The 21,513-nt window shown below is 45.8% G+C and overlaps 2 protein-coding genes across 2 annotated transcripts; one reads left to right on the forward strand and one right to left on the reverse strand.

Moving 5' to 3' along the window:
- Positions 1-15,234: 15,234 nt before the first annotated feature.
- On the reverse strand, positions 15,235-15,916 carry LOC127340065 (uncharacterized). The gene is made up of 2 exons (XM_051365844.1): positions 15,742-15,916; positions 15,235-15,641 (listed from the first exon to the last, which is right to left on the reverse strand). Exons 1-2 carry the CDS (start codon positions 15,914-15,916, stop codon positions 15,235-15,237), a joined length of 582 nt encoding a protein of 193 aa, XP_051221804.1.
- Positions 15,917-17,190: 1,274 nt separating this feature from the next.
- LOC127344584 (cytokinin dehydrogenase 5) lies at positions 17,191-21,129 on the forward strand. The gene is made up of 5 exons (XM_051370891.2): positions 17,191-17,933; positions 18,044-18,171; positions 18,952-19,227; positions 19,653-19,918; positions 20,591-21,129. The coding sequence occupies exons 1-5, from the start codon at positions 17,321-17,323 to the stop codon at positions 20,928-20,930; spliced, it is 1,623 nt and encodes a 540-aa protein (XP_051226851.1). The 5' UTR covers positions 17,191-17,320; the 3' UTR covers positions 20,931-21,129.
- Positions 21,130-21,513: the final 384 nt, after the last annotated feature.

Here is a 21,513-nt window from a genome sequence, read left to right on the forward strand (position 1 = left end):
AGGCTTCCTCTGTTCGATTGTTCCTCCATTTTCTTGAAAATTGAGCACCGCACGTTCTAATATTAGGGAACACGTTTGTTGGTTTGTTTAAGAGTTTTGAACAAGATTAAAGTGTTCTCCTGGTTCCGGTGCATTGGATTGGTTGTTTACCTGTCTACTCCCTTCGTACATAAATAAATGACAAGAGTACACCGACTGCCGGGATAGTAGGCCTCCGGAACCCTGCCTCCCGTGAACCTGTACGGGTGAGGGGCAATCGGGTTTTTGGGGAGCGCTCCGACGCGACTATTGGCATCACGACGTCGTCATCGGACGACGGGTTTCTCCATACCGACAACTTCTTCCTGGACCTCAGCGACTTCTTCGACAACCTCAATATGGGTGACAATGACACTGCTGCGAAGTATGTGATCTTGTCATTTCTCTTGCAGTTTCTGTTAGAGTTTATTCTTCTAGTTTCTGTGTTAGATGCAATCGGTTTGTCTTGTTTAGATGTGATATGTACTAGTCTGCACGATTAGTTTATTTGTTATTTCCATAGTCATGATTTATCAATTATTTGTACGAATTATTTGATATGGATATTTGTTTATATATTCAACAACATTCACTCATGAAATGAATCCGGGTGTGAAGTTGTAGCCGACAGCATACACGATGGAGAAAATGACGTATAGCTAACTCAAAATGACCGGAGAAGGCGTAGTCGGAGATCGTGACGTGCAAGCTGGAGCTAGGAACTAGAAACCAAAGCAGGCATGACATGGTGAAATCAGGGAAACCGATCTCCGATCCAGGCACGCGCGCGCGGATGACATCGCATTGTGATCTCGGACGGTCCACGCGCCAAAAATGCTCGTCTCACCCCTTCGGATCTGGAGGTTGAAACGGCCGGGAGGATGCGGTTCTGGCCATCTAGTATACGTATTTGTGACGTCCTTGGTAGGGCGTTTCAGCAAGAGATCGTCGTTACGACGTCACTGGCGAGCACACTTCTGGAGGAAAGACAACAATCGTGACCTGTGCAAATATTTATGCACATTCTTGTCCAAAGTACTCCCTTGGTTTGAAAATAAGTGGCATCGATTTGTCTACATTCGCATGTATCTACGTACTAAAATGCGTCTACATAAATTTAAGCCTAGATAAATCTCGCATTTTATCATATCGTGCGTATAAAAATCATGGACCTGATCCAATTGTTGGGTATTCCGGGCATGGCACATTAGCATGGAGATAGAGCTTGTCAGCCGATCCCCGCTGCACGGCTGATGAAGGCGATCAATCAAGGTTCCTGCTTGCGATGGAAATCAAGGTAAAAGGGGCACATACGTTTTTTTAAGGGAAGCGGGTCTCGAAGGACCGCAGAAGAAAAGAAAAGTACAACAAGGTCCCTAAAATTTGCACTAAAGACCCTAACAAGGATGAAAAAAGTGATCCAATCTGGGCCTTCTTCCAGCTCCATCTCCACCGAGATTTTCACAGAACTTCCGAACACGGTCGACCAAATCATCGGCGGATATATGGCCACTTGGGGCGCTACAGCGGGAGCATACCCGTCGAAGTCTAAGGGGCTCCATGATGGCATCAAAGCCTAGAGGTTGAAGACCATGCGCCGGCCAAGAGCGTCGAAACACTGACCGGATGTCGGCGACTAGGGCGGGAGCAGCCGCCATTCAGCCATCAAGGTCAACGACTGAAATTGAAGAGCAGTCGAGAGATCGCTCCCAGGAGACATGTGGTCCGACTGCCTCACCGGCCCATGATCGCAATAGTGAAAAATTGTTGCACCCCTTAGCCCAACTTCCCGACCATCGTCCTGCTCCGGAGTGAGAAATGCTAGGCCGCCTCCTCCCCTCGCCACCAATGACGGCCAGAGTAAGCCTAGCTTCCCAAGATAGAACTCCACAGCAAGACAAGACACAAGACCACTGTCTTATTGAAAGGAACGATGCTCCTCTCTTCTACCTCCAGCTCCAACCAGAGAAGCAAGGAAGCAAAAGGAAGGAATCCTAGATATCTCCAGATCTGACCTTCGAGATATGCAGCTCCGCTCCAACCTACAGGCATACCGACAAGCTTCACAAGGGTAAGGGCTTCTTTGATTCATAGGATTGATATAGGAATTATGTAGGAATTGAATCCTATAGGAAAATTTCCTATACAAGTCATTTGATTCATAGGAACATATCCTATAGGAATTATTCCTATAGGAATCTTGTAGTACAAATCCTATAGGAAAAAAGCATTAGCTCATACCTCATGGAAAAATTCCTTTGCTACAATCAAAGACATACCATATTCCTATAGGATTCAACTTAGCATGACATTCCAATTCTATACATTTCCTATTCCTACACTCTTCATATTCCTATGAATCAAAGGAGCCCTAAAGGAGAACCTAAACTATTGTGCATAGGGGGAGACCGGGCTCCTCTCCCCCCTCCACTCCGGCCGGTGAAGCCACCGGAGGAGGGGGGAGGAGTCACGGTGACCGAGGCGACCTTCAAAGGAAGAGGAGAGAGAGAAGCAAGGAGAGAAAATGATAGCCCCGGGGTAAGTACGTTTGGTCTTGCTTCTGGCACAAGGTTGTTGCGAGGATTTTAGTTAGGCTATCTAAGATGGCCATTAATTCAATCGATCCATGGATCAAGTACAATGCTCATTGACATTGGCCTCGCCGTGGAAAACGTACCGCGGCGCTCGGGGTTGGAGAGGGACCGCTTCTTTTTCCCACATGCATTGCACGACGATAATTGTACGTGCTGGCTGGACCGATCGAAGCACGGAACCACGCCTTAAGCATGTGGCCCGATCGACCATATGCTCAATCTGGCTCCATTTGTGTCTGCGCTCTTCATGAACGTCGTTATCGTTGTACGTACAACCATAATTGTCTGATAACTCATTTAGCTAACATTACTTCAACAAAGGCTGCGGCCCCATATCAGACAGGAAGTGAGAAATGCGATCTTTAAAAAAAGTGACATATGTGTTACACAGCAAACACGTACAGTACGTTGACAGCCTACTACATGTTTGTACTTTTTTCTTCGTAAAAAGGTTTAAATCTACATATTTATGTTGTGTTTGGAATTTATCTTCTTATTGGAATCTTCCCGTGAAAATCAGGAGTGAAGATTTCGTGCACATGGGCAACAGTAATTCCCTATTTTTCTTTAAAAAAATACATTTCAGAGTTTCAAAAATATGGAAAAAAATTCTCTATGTATGTATACCACAGACGTGCAAATTAATGAAAATAATGTGTACTTTGAATTATACACAACAAATGACAAAAGTGTCGATTTGAGTATAACATTTTCAATATCCACGAAAAAGTCAGATTTTGTCATTTCGTGTAGCCCGTAATAATAATAAAAAACCGCGTTGCATTTTTTATGCTTTTATTAGGATATATCATTGACAACGTCCATTATTGCTTTGAATTGTTTTAAAACTTATATAAATTTAAATTTTGAAATTATAATTTTGTTTCAAATTAATTATTAAACTTACAAATATAATTTCTGAAAATTTCCTATGGAGGAACTTATGTGCAAGTACTTTTGGAAACTCGCCCGTAGAGTAATTCAAATTGACGAGAGAGCTGGGTAGCTACTATTAGGGATGAAAGTAGAGTGAGAAGTTTTTAACTTTTCCGCGGAAAAATGAAAATATGGAAAAGGAAACAGAGATTTGTAAAATGGAAACGGAAATAGATTTTTTTTGGCAAAAATGGACCAACGTTTTCTGACGAAACAGGCGTGGAAATGGAATTTCCATTTCCAGCTAGAATGAAATTTCCGTTTTAGGTTTATGTACGTGCATCGCCTAATCTCACATGTCCATCACATGACCTTGCCAGTCCAAACTTTCAAAGTGACTCTTCCTAAAATTGATGACCATGTAATCGCTTCATACACATTCGAGGAGACTTCCATGGTTTGAGCTTCCCTATTCCATAGTAAATCGAGAACCATGCTAGAATGAGGAAACAAATTTGCTGCCTTGTTTGAATGCCTAAGATTTTTTACATTATTCATGGTTTTCTTGATTCCAGCCAATATTTGCATCACTTCATAGTCGCGCAGGGGAGCCCGGCGATTCCTCCGGTCACGCCGACGCGTTCCAACGACGATGCGTTGGTTGCTGCTCCGGCCTAGGATCCGTGGCCACCTTCACCACAGCCTCCTGCGTAGGCGATGGCCTGGCCGCAGTTGCCGCACCCTGCCCTACCTCCTCCACCACCGTCGTACTAGCTTCCATGGCCGACGCCAGAGTTCATCGACCTCGTTCGGCGACGACTAGTAGGCAGTACCTAGTTTTACCACGCCTTTATGGCCTTGTCTTTTATGTTTTTTATTAATGTAAATTATGACTTTCATGAGAAAAAAATTATGCGTCATGCCGCTGGAGCCACCCCCGATGCAAATAGATGCGCAGTCGATTTCGACCATTTGTAATAACGCAAATCCACATGATGCGTCCGTTCGAGCGTCGAAATGTATCGTCCTGGTGCCCTAGCTTGGCACCAAACGCAGCTCGGAACGGCACGGGCGCATGCATGCACACTCCACAACTTGCAAGCGACAACGTGCGAGCAAATTCTGCGATCGAATCGCGCAGGGATGTGATGTGGATAGATGGCGTATCCGGGGGATCCGGTCTCCCTCGCCACGCAAACGCCCCCAATGAAATCTGGATACGTAAGCTAGGGCTGGACCATGGCACCATGCATAGATCGGGCCGGGTGGGCCAGCTTGTCAACCGCATGCATGCATATGTGTTCATCTGCTGCTGGTCCGATGGACGATCCATCGAGTACGCTCGTGCTCCTTGCCCACAGCACAATAACTAGTTCGTGGTGGCCTCGAACGTGGTCGATTTAGTTGCAGCGACACAGCATTTAATAGCTTGATTTTGCTGTTTGACAAACATGTTTTACTTGTCTCGCGGATGCTCGCATACAAATAGTACCGCTCCCTCCGTCTGATTTATTTTAAAGCTACGGTGTGATTATTTTTTAGTCGGCTGAGAACTAGTAACTTCATTTTCAGTCACAGTCACATGATATCTCCAAATCTCAGTTGCAAGTTCTGTTGCAATTCATGACTAATCCGAATCACGATGTAAATCAAATAGCGTAAGATTTGACTGAGCACGAAGCTAGTTCTCAGCTAGTTCAGAACTAGCAAATCCCTTATCTTAATATACACCCGGTTGTTAATCCATAAAATCGAATACATGATGTAGTATTCTCAATAAAGTAATAAAGAAGTCATATGCATCACTTTGATTCAGAGGCTGGGGTATACTCCATTTCGAAAAAAAATTGGCCATTAAGCTCAAGTAAAGTGATAAGCTATGTAGTGGCGGTGCTTTCACACGTATGTTTTGCCAAGCAAGCACAAACAGAATAAAATAAGCCCAAACTATGAAAAGTATATATAGAAAAACAATAGTAATGACAATAAATCAGAAAATCTAAAGATGTAAATGATATTTTTGAGGAAATCAACAAAAATACATAAATCTACTAGAACAAAGGTGTTATTTTGGGGTTTTCAAGAATAATTATGATTTTTTTTTATCTTTTTACAGATTATTAGACTTTTGGTTTGTATTCTAGGTGTTCACAATCGTTGATGCTAAATATTGTTATACATGATTTCCATTCTAACATCAATTTTGATCGTTGGAGAACATGTTTTACATTTTCCATATACTTCATGCAAAAGTTCCCTTTTGTTTGTCCTGATTATCTTCCCGTAATAGGTGTTGCCATTTTGACTCACTCCATGTAACAAAACTAGTTTTTATTTTTAAAATTTTAGGGACCCTCCAACAAATCTAGCATATGTATTTTGTTATGTGTTTGTTTTGGGGTTTGGAGACATATAAGGTTTGCCGTGTGGTTGGACGACTTGGAAGGTTGTTGTATCACGAGTCAATGAGAAACCAAAACCTAAGTTTTGCACCATGTGTGTGCCTCACTAAAATAGATCGTTGTTTCAATTGCAGATGACATTCCCATCAACAACGAGATTGTAGAGGTGGCTAAATTGATGCTAAGGCTCCAGAACTCGGTTCTTTACTCGTACTATATCAATACATGCAAGTTATGGTGGTGATGTGTGTATGTATACATGTATGTTGTGTTAAATCTTTTTAAAGGGAAACACATTAAGTTGACGTTATAAACCATTATGTTAATTATATATTTCTCACATTTGAGAATTTTGTTGTTGATTTTCTTAACTGTAGCAATGGTAAAGTATCATGGGGACAGCGTGCCCAATCGGGTTCATGTTTGCATGACGGTTGGTGATGATGAGGGAACCTCTCAGGCTAATCTCTTATGTTGACAGCTGAAGCAGTATTCAGGTTTTGTTTAGCCTATCGGGTAATGCTTCTCAAAAGAAAATATATTAATATGTCGTTATAAACGATTAGGTTATATCCTCCCTTATAGCCAACCGTCACCCAATTTGAAATTTTCTTGCCTCGAGCCCACGAGGGTTTTGGCTCTTGGCTCCCCTATCAAATTTTGTTTTAGAGTGAATTTCACTGTTTACCTTATAGTTATGCATTTGTGACACATGTTACCCCATTTAGTGGAAGTTCTATAAAAATATGACATCTAGGAGAATTTAAACACGGTTTTACCCAAGTTTACCATTTTTCTTATTTTTGTTAGATAGGACTGGCATGCTTACATTGATGTGGTATTGTGGTGCAACAAAAAGTGTAAAGATCGGAGGGCTTCATGGACAATTATGTCTAGACTTTTTCTTATCCATTCCTCGTACTCTTACTGATATTTTTGAACGTCGGTCATCCTCTCACACCTTGTCTAGTGAATACGCACTAGAAAACCGGGCTCCAAATATTCTAGAATTCATAATCTACACATATTTTTAGTTTATATGGTAATTAGTATCACAAATGAATAAATAGAGGGTAAACGTGGAAATCACTCTTTTTTATGATATCGCATTGGTTTCGTACCTCACATGCTGGTAATATGCATTTCTTGACGGTTTTCGGATGTAATGAAAGTGCCGTTTTTCTAGCTAGTAGGTACTAGAGCTTTTTTTTTTTTTTTGCGGAATAGTAGGTACTAGAGCTGCCACGTTGGTTTCGTACCTCACATGCTCACCATCCCAAAGCAAGAGAACCCATGTCCTCACGTGTCGAAACCCATGGCTGCTGAATTCGGTGCCCGATATACGATACTCGCAGAAAGCAAAAGGAACCCAGCGTATCTCCGTGCGATCCTGTGCAATCACTCACGTGGCCACGCGCGGTGCTTTAAGGGCATCTTCGTTTGCGTTCGTCGGGCCGCAAAATACGTCTGATACCATCTCCAACGGGACGACGCAAATTGTCCGGTCCATTCGTGGCGACGCAAACCTGGTTTAAATATGCATCTTGGATGCGTCTCTGCGGACGCTGCGCGGATGCGCAAAGTGTTCGCTCGCATCTGGCGGATGTTTCGTCTGCCCTGCCTCAGTGACCCAGCGTCCGTGTGTCTTCTCCGCCAATACTGCCACCGAGGCGTCGCTTCGGCAGTATGCGGCCACGTAAATGGCGATGCCTCGTGTGGCGCGCGACCGTCGTCTAACTCTGCACATGAAGTAATGGCGATGCCACGCGTGCCGCGGACGTCGCCCTGCCTCCGATCTACACAAGGGCGCGAGCATCTCATCTCCTCCCCATAAAACCCTAGCCGTCGCACAACCTCCACCGTAGTGCCGCTGCCGCTCCGCCTCCACTGGAGCCACCATGAGCAGCGCCGGCCGCGGCCAGGCTGCCGCGTCTCCACCTCCACCTCCACCTCCCACTCCACCTCCCCCGGCCTCGAGCTCCGACGAGGAGTTCGACGATGACGACAACACGGATGACCTCCTCGACCCGGTCAAGGACGCCAAGGCCTTGGCTGAAGCGGAGAAGGAAGCAGAGGAGGAGCGAGCGGCCACGCGGCGTTCGACGCCGAGATGGAACAGCGCAGGGTGGCGACCGCCGCAGCCGCAGAGGACTCCGACTCCGACATATCATGGTCTTCTGATGACCCTAATGCGTCTACCCTGGAGGAGAGGGCGGCGGAGCAGAGGGCTATAGTCGAGTCATTCGAGACGCTCAAGGACGACGCCACCAACGCGAGGCTGCGGTAGTGCTTGCTAGAGGACGCGGCGGTGCACCGAGCCCTAGCGGCCGCACGGGAGGCGGCGGAGAAGCAGACGAGAGAGCGACGCAACGACGGGGCCAACTCGTGAGGCAGCAACTAGTCTAGGCTTTTAGAACTACTTTGTATAGTTTTTATGCTTTCAAATATACTACTTTCTATGCTTTCAAATATGTTGCAAATCTAAAAATAGATTGCCCGATGGAAACACCTCGCAACCACTTTTGGGCGTCCGAAATACGTCACCCCGGCTGAGCTAAACTGGTAGAGGCCACCGTGGAAGAACAGTGCCGATACAGAGTACTCTGTAGCAACATTCAGACCGATATCTTTGGGACATCTGCGGCTACAGTAGTAGCACCTGCGTGTTTTATATCGACCAAGATCTGGGTAGCACGTACTTTGGTAAATGCGGGATCATCAAAAGGCTGGTGTGGTTTTGTATATGGTGTAGCTTTAGGCGGGGTGTTGTTGTGTTTTGATTGGAAATTTGGAACGCCTGTTAAAGGCTGGGTCTGCTGCTGTAGATCCTGTGATCCTCACCGTCTGCTCTGGAAGGGGATCGTCTTTCTATTGATTCGGTGTTGACCTCCCCCGTACTTCTGCAAAGCTTCTACAGAATTGGCTGTACTTCTTCCTCCAGAGCTAAGCTAGCTTAGAGAATTCCGCTCCAAAGCTCACCGCACATGCATGGCGATGATTTTATGAGGGTCTCTTTTCCTCGTAGAATTTTGGATCATAAAAAGATTCTGTCAGGGGGAGAAAAAATGATTTCCTAAAAAAATTAGCACAAGAGAGAAGATATTAGAAATATGGTTTGCCCTCTTTTTTCAGCAGAGTCCTAAAATCGCATTCCTATATTTTGTCTTGTTACATTGACAGCCGGTCGTCCCGCCTTATCTTCTTCTCGCGAGTCATGACCATGCCCCTGCAGATCGCCGGAGGGTCCCCTCCCCCCTCCAGCTCGCTAGCGGAGCCTCACACCATCCAGATCGTCAATGCAACCCCTCCACTCGACAAAGATCCTTTCCCCGGCCAACCTCACGCTGCCCCGGTCAAGCACCAGCACCTGGACGCGCCTCCCTCTGACTCGGCACAACAACTGCCTCCCCGTCGCACTCGGTACGGCACGGCACCTGGCTATATCCACTGGTACAAAACCCACCACAAGAGCTAGTTTCCATGCGTAGGCTAGAGCCGTTTTACCCATCCAGCTCTGGCCCATGGTCTCTAATAAGGGTAATATTTGAGCCGGTTTCAGGAAGCGGCTTTAGTACCCAAGCCCTCAAACGGCCAAAAAAAAGACAACCATCTACACTAGTGTGTATGAAGGAGATATACCCTAGAGGCAATAATAAAGTGGTTATTATTTATATCTTTATGTTTATGATAAATGTTTATATATCATGCTATAATTGTATTAACCGAAACATTAGTACATGTGTGATATGTAGACAACAAGAAGTCCCTAGTATGCCTCTTAAACTAGCTTGTTGATTAATGGATGATTAGTTTCATAATCATGAACATTGGATGTTATTAATAACAAGGTTATATCATTATATGAATGATGTAATGGACACACCCAATTAAGCGTAGCATAAGATCTCGTCATTAAGTTATTTGCTATAAGCTTTCGATACATAGTTACCTAGTCCTTATGACCATGAGATCATGTAAATCACTTATACCGGAAAGGTACTTTGATTACACCAAACACCACTGCGTAAATGGGTGGCTATAAAGGTGGGATTAAGTATCCGGAAAGTATGAGTTGAGGCATATGGATCAACAGTGGGATTTGTCCATCCCGATGACGGATAGATATACTCTGGGCCCTCTCGGTGGAATGTCGTCTAATGTCTTGCAAGCATATGAATGAGTTCATAAGAGACCACATACCACGGTACGAGTAAAGAGTACTTGTCAGGAGACGAGGTTGAACAAGGTATAGAGTGATACCGAAGATCAAACCTCGGACAAGTAAAATATCGCGTGACAAAGGGAATTGGTATTGTATGTGAATGGTTCATTCGATCACTAAAAGTCATAGTTGAATATGTGGGAGCCATTATGGATCTCCAGATCCCGCTATTGGTTATTGGTCGGAGTGAGTACTCAACCATGTCCGCATAGTTCACGAACCGTAGGGTGACACACTTAAAGTTGGATGTTGAAATGGTAGAACTTGAATATGGAATGGAGTTCGAATATTTGTTCGGAGTCCCGGATAAGATCCCGGACATCACGAGGAGTTCCGGAATGGTCCGGAGAATAAGATTCATATATAGGATGTCATTTTATGTGAATTAAAATGTCGCGGAAGGTTCTATGGAAGGTTCTAGAAGGTTCTAGAAGGTTCTAGAAAAGTCCGGAAGAAACCACCAAGGAAGGTGGAGTCCACATGGGACTCCACCTCCATGGCCGGCCAACCCTAGTGGGGGAGGAGTCCCAAGTGGACTCCCCCTTAGGGGGCCGGCCACCCCCCCATATGGGAGGTGGAACTCCCACCTCTAGTGGGAGTCCTAGCTTGGCTAGGTTTCCCCTCCATATGGAAGGTTTTTGGTTCGGGTCTTATTCGAAGACTTGGATACCAACACTTGGGGTTCCACCTATATAATGAGGGGCATAGGGGAGGGGGCCGGCCACACCAAAGCCACAAGTTGGCCGCACCCCCTTGAGGCCGGCCACCCCCTCCCAAACCCTAGCCGCCCCCCTCTCCTCCATATCTTCCGCGTAGCTTTAGCGAAGCTCCGCCGGAGTTCTCCACTGCCACCGACACCACGCCGTCGTGCTGTCGGATTCAAGAGGAGCTACTACTTCCGCTGCCCGCTGGAACGGGAGGTGGACGTCGTCTTCATCAACAACCGAACGTGTGACCGAGTACGGAGGTGCTGCCCGTTCGTGGCGCCGGAACCGATCGTGATCAAGATCTTCTACGCGCTTTTGCAAGCGGCAAGTGAACGTCTACCGCAGCAACAAGAGCCTCCTCTTGTAGGCTTTGGAATCTCTTCAAGGGTGAGACTCGATAAACCTCCCGTTGCTACCGTCTTCTAGATTGCATCTTGGCTTGGATTGCGTGTTCGCGGTAGGAAATTTTTTGTTTTCTATGCAACGTTATCCTACGGTGTATACCGGAAATGGCTCAAATTCAGGGCCGGCTCCAGTATAATGACTATCAGCGATGACTTCATTTCTTGGGCGGCTCCATTCTTATGGCTCCTCAAATGGTTGTTATGTTTAACCGACCATAACTTCGGTAGGGTCCATGTTTTCTCTCGGTCTGACGTTATTACGACCTGACCGTAGTATTCGGTGACGTGGTGTATCAACGATAATGCCCATGGTTGATGGACTTAGGGTTTTAGATAAAGAGGTGTGCTAGTGAGTTCGTCGGCTAACAAGCGAGGAGAAGACATGATTTACCCACTTTTAGGCCTCCGGAGGGTAATACCCTACTTCATGCTTGTCTAATCTTGATTATTGATGAAAGCAATGTCGTTGTGATGGCTATGGTGTTGTAGATTGCGATCTATCGGAGTCTATCCGCCCGGCGCCCCTTCTAGCCTTTGTATAGGAGGCTAGATCTCAGTTACCGTGACCGGGTTAGTTACATGATAGGTAAGAACTCTAGGGTTCCCTAATCGTGGGCTAGTCCTTGTTCGACACGGAACATGGGCTTCGAATGCTTCATAGTTGCCAGATTATCTTTGGCTTCGTGGTCCTTAGCAGGTCATCAGGCGGGCCTCCAGTTGGGCTGCATCAGGTATGTTAGCGGTGGGTACCCGACAGGTCGTACCCATGTCATTTGGAGCATCTGAAAAAGTTCGGACCTCCGGTTATATTGTGTATTTAGGCACTATAGGTGGCTGCACATTTATTAAGCAGTATAAAGATAATAAGAAGTGAAAAGAGATATGCCATAAGTCACAAACTGCAGCACAACATAGATCCAAATTAGAATTTACAGATACGTCTAAAGTTTTAGAACAACGACATATATAGAATTCAAATAATTGACACTTCTAACATGGCAAGTCACAAATCGCTACTTTGCAGCATTGGCGGCACAAACTCAGCCCATTCTTGTTTGGAGATATGCGGGTACTTGGCAAAGGGGGTTCTCTAGTTATCCAAGTACTACCTCAAAATCTTAGGGGGTGTTTGATTTCCAACCACACTTCGCCAAACTTTGCCAAGTCAAAGTTTGGCATATTTGCATGTCTTTGATATTTGCCACATTTAGAGTAGCCACACTGTATTATCCATATAGCTCATCTGCAATTGAGTGAATTTCTTGCCAACGTTTGCGACACTTCGTGCCTTCCAAATTCTCAGCCACACTATGTGGGGGTCACACTTGCAAAACTTAAGCTTGATAAAGTGTGTACGGGAACCAAACACCCCCTTAATCTTCCATTGCTTCCAAGCCTTGCAACAACCAAAAGGAGTCACGTGCTCAAGACGTGTCCTCACTTTCAATGACAAGTATGTGAGGATCCGGTTCTTCTAATCTGCACGGGTAGACTCGGGCATTTGCTTCTAAATAGGAAGGTTGGTAGACACTCGATTTTGTCCCATGGTTCTAGAAATGAACATGGACCTTCTTCTAGTGGAATCCGGTTGCGACCACAGTTCAGTAATTGGATTGATGAATGTCACGATATACCTAACCTCCGGTCTGAAAATGATACGATAATAATTCTGTAAGCATCAACTGAATTAAGTAACACCAGCTCTCATGAACTGAACTAAACATCATCTGATTTTTTAAATACAATACAATGATACATTCTATGTGAAATATATTAACGGATAATCATATATAGATGTAAAGCCTCATATATAAATACACACAAAAGGGGGAAAAGGTGCCTACAGGACCAAATCAAATACGCAAGCAATGTGCATAAACATATGAAAAGGTCTTATGGGCAGCCTTTTCCATTAGATGGTGCGAGAGTTTAATCATTGTCAAAATGGAAGCCTTATACTTGCATATCAAAAGGATCCCTTGAACTATCCCAGGATCACATGTAGTGCCACAACATTTTAATATTGGCCATCATATCCGTGGAGTTCTTGTAGCCGGGTTTTCTTTTCGACCGGCTCATATTTAGCAATGGACGCTATTTTTAAGCGGCTCTAAACTTATTAGAGATGCCACGTGATTATGGTTATTTGAGGTTTTTTTGTTTTGGGCAAACCTGTCTCTAGGGATCGTCTCTAATGGTCGGTTTTGTACTAGTGATTTCATCCCCGGTGGACTCTGCCTCCTCCCGCCGCCTCAAGCGGAGACGACATAACACTAGTGGAGAACGGGCCAATTGTTCCTGCCCGTAAGAGGCATTTGGCTCGGTTGGGAAACCGGGACAACGAAAGCGGGACGAAAGGCCCAACCTTTTGTCCCGGACCGGTTACCAGCCGAGACAAATGGCCCTCCATGTGGCTGTGATGCAGGGTTTGGACTGGAGGACATTTAGTCCCGGCTCGTAAGCCCGACCGGGATAAAAGACCCAACCTTTTGTTTTTCATTTTTTAAATTTCTTTTTTCTAATTGTTTGACTCGTTAGTCTCTCACTTGGGTCATTTTTAACACTAATTACACTTAATCTGTAGTCAAATTCTAGACTTGGTCACGTCTCGTTCGGCCACCCATCCTCACACTACTCCACCATCAAAACGCTTAACTTCTCGGTTTTTCCCGCCTTGCTCCCGCGAATATGATTGTGCCTTGTTGTAAATACTACCATATCAATCCTATTAAATCTTATACCATTGTGTCACATTTCTATATTTTTTAAACCAAAAACAATTATGTACGTAAACAATAATGAATAAGATAATAATATTGAATTCTAATGAAAATAAAATCAGTAAAAACACTATTTTTATTATAAAAATAATATATGCATTATTCATATAATATGGCCAAATAATTAATATTTTTAAATTTGTGAACCGCAATTGGACAAATAATATATGCATTATTATTATAAAAATGTGAGGAATTTGAATATGAAATAATTTTGTTTTTATTCATTTATTATTATTATTATTATAAAAATAATATATGCATTTTTCATATAATATGGCCAAATAATTAATATCTTTCATCTGTAAACCGCATTAGGACAAATAATATATGCATTATTATTACAATAATGTGATGAATTTGCATATACAATAATTTTGTTTTTATTAATTTATTATTATTATAAAAATAATATATGCATTATTCATATAATATGGCCAAATAATTAATATCTTTAATCTGTAAACCGTAATTGGACAAATAATATATGAATTATTATTACAAAAAAGTGAGGAATTTGAATATGAAATAATTTTGTTTTTATTCATTTTTTATTACTATTATAAAAAATATGCATTATTTATATAATATGGCCAAATAACTAATGTCTTTAAATCTGTAAACCGCAATTGGACAAATAATATATGCATTATTATTACAAAAATATGAGGAATTTGAATATGAAATAAAAAAATTATTCATTTTTTATAATTATTATAAAATAATATATGCATTATTCATATAATATGGCCAAATAATAAAGACAGTGAAGTATCCAAGTATCCAGGTCTTGTATTTACTGATATTAGCTTACGTTGCAATTCTCGAAATATAAACATATTGTGGTTTTTGCTTCAATTGGTACTGTTCTCGCTCAAGGCATGAACACAAAGAGGAAGCACAAAGTAGATAATTAACTTTTAATGTTAGTTATTTCTGTTAGTCTTCTTTTTTCAAGTTCAATAATTTGTTCTTTGGATCATCATGATCGGAGAAGTTGCATCATGCAGATTGAAACTCTATCTGCGATGGTTGAAATATTTGAATAACAATAGAAAGATTCCATATATTGAGACAATTCATTTTTTATTATTCATATAATATGGCCAAATAATGTGGGGAATTTGTAAACAATAGAAATATTCGATATATTGACACGATTCATAGTTCATACAAATATAGAAGACACACACCACACACCACAGGTTACACCACCATCTACTCATCATCTTTAAATATTGAGACGATCAACATGGTTATTGTAGCCAACTAGCTCCCAATAACTCCTAGCCATCTCGAAGCCTAGGCGAGCGTCTAGAACGGCATAGCGCACTTGCTCGTAGCTCAACGAAACATTGGCCCACCCAAAAATCAGTTTATCTTCTTTTTCTTCCGCGTCGTCCTTCTTCTTGTACTTCTTCCTCTTATTCTTTTTAAGATTTGTTCCAATGATAGAATTTGCCAGATCATATAGACTCGGTATGGGATTTTTTGTGGGGTTCGGGAGTATCTTCTGGAGGTCGAACGCAGAAGTAATATCAATACCGTAGGGACACATCATTTCCACATCTTTGCCGATAGCCCCGCCGCAAAATCTAATGGTGTTGTCCTGCAAGAACTCCTTGAGAACTTGTGGCACTTCATCAACCCAACAAATCTGGAGTACCAAATTTTCGGTCGCCACCGAGAGTTGAAGGACGGCGGCGCTGATCACGCTCACGAGGGTTGGTGAACTCACAGTCCAAGCTGACGCACTTGATTAGTGTGGCGTCGAGATAGTTCCTCTTGACGGCGCGAATCCACTTATGCACCCTTGATGCACGGAGAGTGACCGTGATCTTGAAAGAAATCCCTTCTGCCATGAGGTGGTATATCCGAAATCGATGAGCCGGGACGCGCGCGAGGTGCTCCATTGGGGCCGAAACATCGATGGGGAGAGACCTTTTTAGAAGAGATGATGGAGATATGAGAAGAGATGTGTGGCAATGGTGGAGGAGATATGAAGCATATAAAGGTCAGGAAGGTGAAGATGAACAGGCTGATCACCGGATGATCAATTCCCGTGGCCGACCGCCGGCGCCATCGACGCAAATTCTGGCATGCCACGGCACGTGACGATCGATTTCCGTTCGCCAGTAATGGCGACGACGATCGGCTTCCGCGCGAGAATGGACCGTTGGAATTTATGTCCCGCCTCGTGTCACCAGCCGGGACAAAAGGGCTGTTAGTAGGACGTAGGACGCAAATGGCCTTGGACCCTTTTGTCCCGGTTTGAGGCTCCAACCGGGACAAAAGGTCATTTAAAAACCGGGACAAAAGGCCCCGTACCCTATCGCTGGTTTCGGAGCAACGTGGCCTGACCATTTGTCTCGGCTCGAGACTGGGCCGAGATAAAAGGCCAAGACGGAAGGTCCGTTTTCTAAGTGTACATCACCAGATTACCGCTCGTAGTGATGTGCAGAGGGTGCATGATGTCGACTACGACTAGAGCTAACGACCTCGCGCGCTGATTTTATTGTGTCGGCGTATGTGGCGGTGAAGAAAGTTTCGAGTTGGCGGTTGGGGTTTCCGATTCATCATATTTTGGCATTTGGAGCTAGCGATGAGCCTCTTAAGAGGAGTATGGGGTTTTTTCCCTCCGAAAAAATTTAGGGATCGGAGCCCATTTTAGGGGACCGCTGAAACATGTTTTTAGTCCCTCCGTCTGATGAAGATTATCTATTTAATAAATTTTAATAAATCTCGGGCAATCCGTGGACGAGGGTGTATTATCATTTGAATCCGTGGCAGTTTTTAGGGATTGGGAGATTTTGCTCCTCTTAAGAGAACAAGTCCTCTGTTCTCCACATTCGTTTCGTGTCTTTTATTTACATCATAGCTGGGTGTAGTAGGAGCAAGAGTTGAGTAAGTGTAGTGAGTGCCGCCCTAGCTGAAACCCGATCCTTGGGCGGCCATACGATCGACTAATCTGACACGGGAATTAAGAGGCGATGATGGATCGTGCGTGAGTGGTGACTCGGCCGCCCTTGAATTATTTTATTCTTGGGCGGCCCTACCCATCACGCGGTCGTGCTGGATGTGTTCCCGCGCGCGGCAGAATGTACATCAATCCCTCTCTCCTATCCTCCGCGGTCTCCTCCCCGCTCCTATAAATACCTCATCCTCGCCACAACACAACGCATCATCCACAGCTCCTCGATCTTCTTCCTTCTTCCTCCTCTTTCTGGTGCTCAAGCCTCAAGCTACTCGTAACGAGCGACCATCGAATTATCCACCCAATTAAACAGAGGATCATTGTTTCTTCTTTGGTAGCGGCAATGGCGCGGTGCTTGGTGCTCACGCTGCTTTTCCAAGTCTACTGCCTCGTCTCAACCGTCGGGCTGCCGCTGCCGCTGGACCCCACGGAGCTGCTGCAGCTGGGAGGCGACGTGGGCGGCGGCAGGCTCAGCGTCGACCCGGCCGACCTCCGGGAGGCGTCCGGCGACTTCGGGGGCTTCACCCGCGCTGAGCCGCTGGCCGTGTACCACCCGCGCGGCGCCGGCGACGTGGCCGCGCTGGTCCGGGCGGCGTACTCAACCGGCGGCCTCCGCGTATCAGCGCGTGGCCACGGGCATTCCATCAGCGGGCAGGCACAGGTGCCCGGCGGGGTGGTGGTGGACATGAGCCACAGCCACGGGAGGAAACATGCGTCCCGGGCATTGCCGGCGTACTCGGCGGCGGTGGGCGGGCACTACGTGGACGTGTGGGGCGGCGAGCTGTGGATCGACGTCCTCAACTGGACACTGGCGAACGGCGGGCTAGCGCCGCGGTCGTGGACGGACTACCTCTACCTCTCCGTGGGCGGCACCCTCTCCAACGCGGGCATCAGCGGCCAGGCCTTCCACCATGGCCCCCAGATCAACAATGTCTACGAGCTCGACATCGTCACCGGTACGTCCATATATACGTGATCGAGCTCGCGCGGCTGATTAATTGCGGCATGGGCACAAGGTAGTGTTCTCGTCATTGCTGACCCAATACGTTCTGGTTTTTGGCTGCAGGGAAGGGAGAGACGGTGACCTGCTCGGCGACGACGAACTCAGACCTGTTCTTCGGCGCGCTTGGCGGGCTGGGGCAGTTCGGGATCATCACGCGTGCTCGCATTGCCCTCGAGCCTGCTCCCCGCAAGGTAACACTCTCTCTAGCTAACACGCATACTACGTATCATCCCATTTTTTATGCTCCTTCTCAATTTGTTTAATATCCATATGCCGGCCGTTAATCCACATGTAGAAGACGATGGAGTGTATCTCGTGCGCCTTCTTTCCCTTTCCATTTCCCTCTCCTTCTTTTGTGTCATCGCTCTCGCGCTTTCCAACTTCACTTTCAATGGCCGTGCAAGTGGCAGGTGCCCCGCTTCCTGCGGGCTGCGAATTAACTCCATTGTTAGGTTACACTAAAATTACCACAACGGATAAAGATACCGATAAGCCAAAACGTGTTTGCTAATTATAGCACACACAATCCCATCCATCTCCAACGGTTTACGGGCTGGACGACACGTAAGGTCCTTTTGCATCCACAGTTTTAGAGCTAGCAGTCTTCTCGATCCGTAGTGCAGGATTTGTGTTCAAAGTCCACCCCACCAAAAGTCTCGAGAAATATTGCCCATTAGTTTAGCGATCATGTTCAGGTGGTCCAGCCGCCCAGGTGGTTGGAATCGAGCGATCCATGGACCAACTTGTGTCTTGCTCTCACCTATTTGGTCTTGTATATACAAGTACATGTACTGTTTTGTTTAGCTCGCGCGATCTTTCCCAAGATCTTGTCCACGCAGCTTCTTAATACGCTGACTAATCCACCCTAGCTAGTTAGTTATCAGGCCGTGATCAAGGCTGATTCAGCAGCTAGCCCCATCAGCATGACAGCTCGGATAATTGATTGCGCACGTTGCTTTGTTTGAAAATAGGTTCGCTGGATCCGGGTGCTCTACTCCAACTTCACCGAGTTCACTGCGGACCAGGAGCGGCTTATCTCGCCCAAGCACGGCGGCCGCCGGTTTGACTACGTGGAGGGCTTCGTCGTCGCGGCCGAGGGCCTCATCAACAACTGGAGGTCCTCCTTCTTCTCCCCGCAGAACCCAGTGAAGCTCAGCTCGCTCAAGCAGCACACCGGTGTGCTCTACTGCCTCGAGGTCACCAAGAACTACGACGACTCCACCACCAACGCCGCCACTGTTGATCAGGTATGTCGTGCTCGCTGCCTTTCCCTATCGATCCAATAATGCTGCCTCCTCCTAACCGTCACACTATTTTATGATGGTATTTCTTAATTCTTTGTTTGGTATAGGAGTATTTTGTTGTTGCTGATCAGGGATCCTGACCAATCATTGAGCTAAATATATGTTTTCATTTAGCTATGGGCGGTTTAGTCCCTGATATAGTATTACTACATAATGGAAGCCACCACCTGTTGATTAGTACCCACATGCAGGGCACACTGGATGTAGTATATATAGATCTTGGCATACGCAATACTAGATCCTACAATTCCGTTAGCGAAGCACGCACTATTATCTTATCAAGCCATCCCATATATAGACGGCTAGACTTAGCAATTTTGTATTAGTGCATTGAATTGCAAAGTCTAACTAAGAAACTGATTTTGCAGGAGGTGGATGCGCTGCTGGGCGATCTGAACTTCCTCCCGGGGACTGTGTTTACGACCGACCTGCCGTACGTGGACTTCCTCGACCGTGTCCACAAGGCGGAACTGAAGCTTCGCAGCAAGGGCATGTGGGAGGTGCCACACCCGTGGCTTAATCTCTTCGTGCCGGCCTCGCGCATCGCCGACTTCGACCGGGGCGTCTTCCACGGCATCCTCGGCAGCCGCACCTCCGGCGGACCCATCCTCATCTACCCCATGAACAAGCACAAGTAAGTCAACCTGCCGTTTTTTTGCTCAACTTATCAAGTCAATTTACCTAGCCAGCATACTATAGCATGAATCTGTAGTAAACCCAGTTGACCAGCTCATCACCGTCCTCCATATGCAAGGTGGCCCATCGCCGCCCATCCATGCGCGTATGATCCACCTACTTTGCACGATCTAGCCGGTTAGGTTCCAGGGCGGGCGGGCGATCTCACATGCGACACAAACACACAACACTGCTACAGGTGGCTGCACGAGCGAGCAACGATAGATTAATACTAGGTCCTTGCTTAATTAGTTTCCCGATTGCCATCACCTTCGCCAGGATCTTCTGATCGGTGAATGGCCGCAGACATATCGCGCACTGGGGTGACAGCCTCTATTCTGAATTTTTCTAGCAAGCTAGCTAGTGGCACCACCATGGTTTCCCAGACCAGTCAGAAACTCAGAATTCGGTTTGCTTTTGCCGTCAGTGGCATTCTGAATGCCAGATGCGTTGTCGCTTTACACATGCTTAGTGGAAAAGCACGCACCATAATCCCAGCGCCCAATCTATTTTAACTGAACGAACTGTGGATGCTTTTCCTACTCTGCTCGCTCCAACCTTTCCATGATCCGCTATCGCCTGTTAGTAAAGATTAACTGAATTCTGATGGACACTTTGTGTAATCGTGCAGGTGGGACCCGAGGAGCTCGGTGGTGACGCCGGAAGAGGAGGTGTTCTACCTGGTGGCGTTCCTCCGATCGGCGTTACCGGGCGCGCCGCAGAGCCTCGAGGAGCTTGCTCGGCAGAACCGTCAGATCATCGACTTCTGCGCCGACGCCAGGATCGGGGCCAAGCAGTACCTGCCCAACCACAAGTCCCAGCACGACTGGGAGGAACATTTCGGCCCGGAGAGATGGGCAAGGTTCGCGAGCCTCAAGGCCGAGTATGACCCCAGGGCCATGCTAGCCACCGGGCAGGGGATCTTCCCGCCGTCGGCAGACTCATCGGCTCCACTCTTGTCAGATTCGTGATGGAGAAACGAGTAGCTATCTATTGTATCTAGCTACTAACTAGCTAGGCGTATATAATTGGCGTTCAAAGAGCAAGATTAATTAGTTAATTAGATTAGATTCACAATGTATATACATATAGCTACTGAACTTACCCAATCCAATTTTGTTGGTTATGTACGTACAGAGGAATGCGTCATAGTATTCCAAATTCATGCAACTGGCTCGTAGACAGAGGAATGCTTCGTGGTTTTCTAACCTTATATAAGCTCTACTTCTTGTTAATTTTGTACTGCACTGCTGCTACACGCAGATAAGTTGTAGTACTGCTACTACGCAACTCAACATTTCGAGCTAGTGGCATTGCGTCTCTCATCCACGGACATGCTCTTGTGAACTTTTGTCAATCAGTCGGCCAGTAACATTGCTAGATCATGGGAAACATGAGATGGCCCACACCTAAGCAGTGTAAGAGCAAGTACAATAGAGTCCAGTCAGCTGGCTATAAGACATTAAATAATATATCTTAGATGAGTTGGAGGAGAGAGAAGGGGAGAGAGAAGAGAGGTGGGCTACTATGCAATAGCCAGCTCTTGCACGTGCT

Source organism: Lolium perenne, chromosome 3, assembly GCF_019359855.2.
Source record: "Lolium perenne isolate Kyuss_39 chromosome 3, Kyuss_2.0, whole genome shotgun sequence".
Classification (NCBI taxonomy): domain Eukaryota; kingdom Viridiplantae; phylum Streptophyta; class Magnoliopsida; order Poales; family Poaceae; genus Lolium; species Lolium perenne.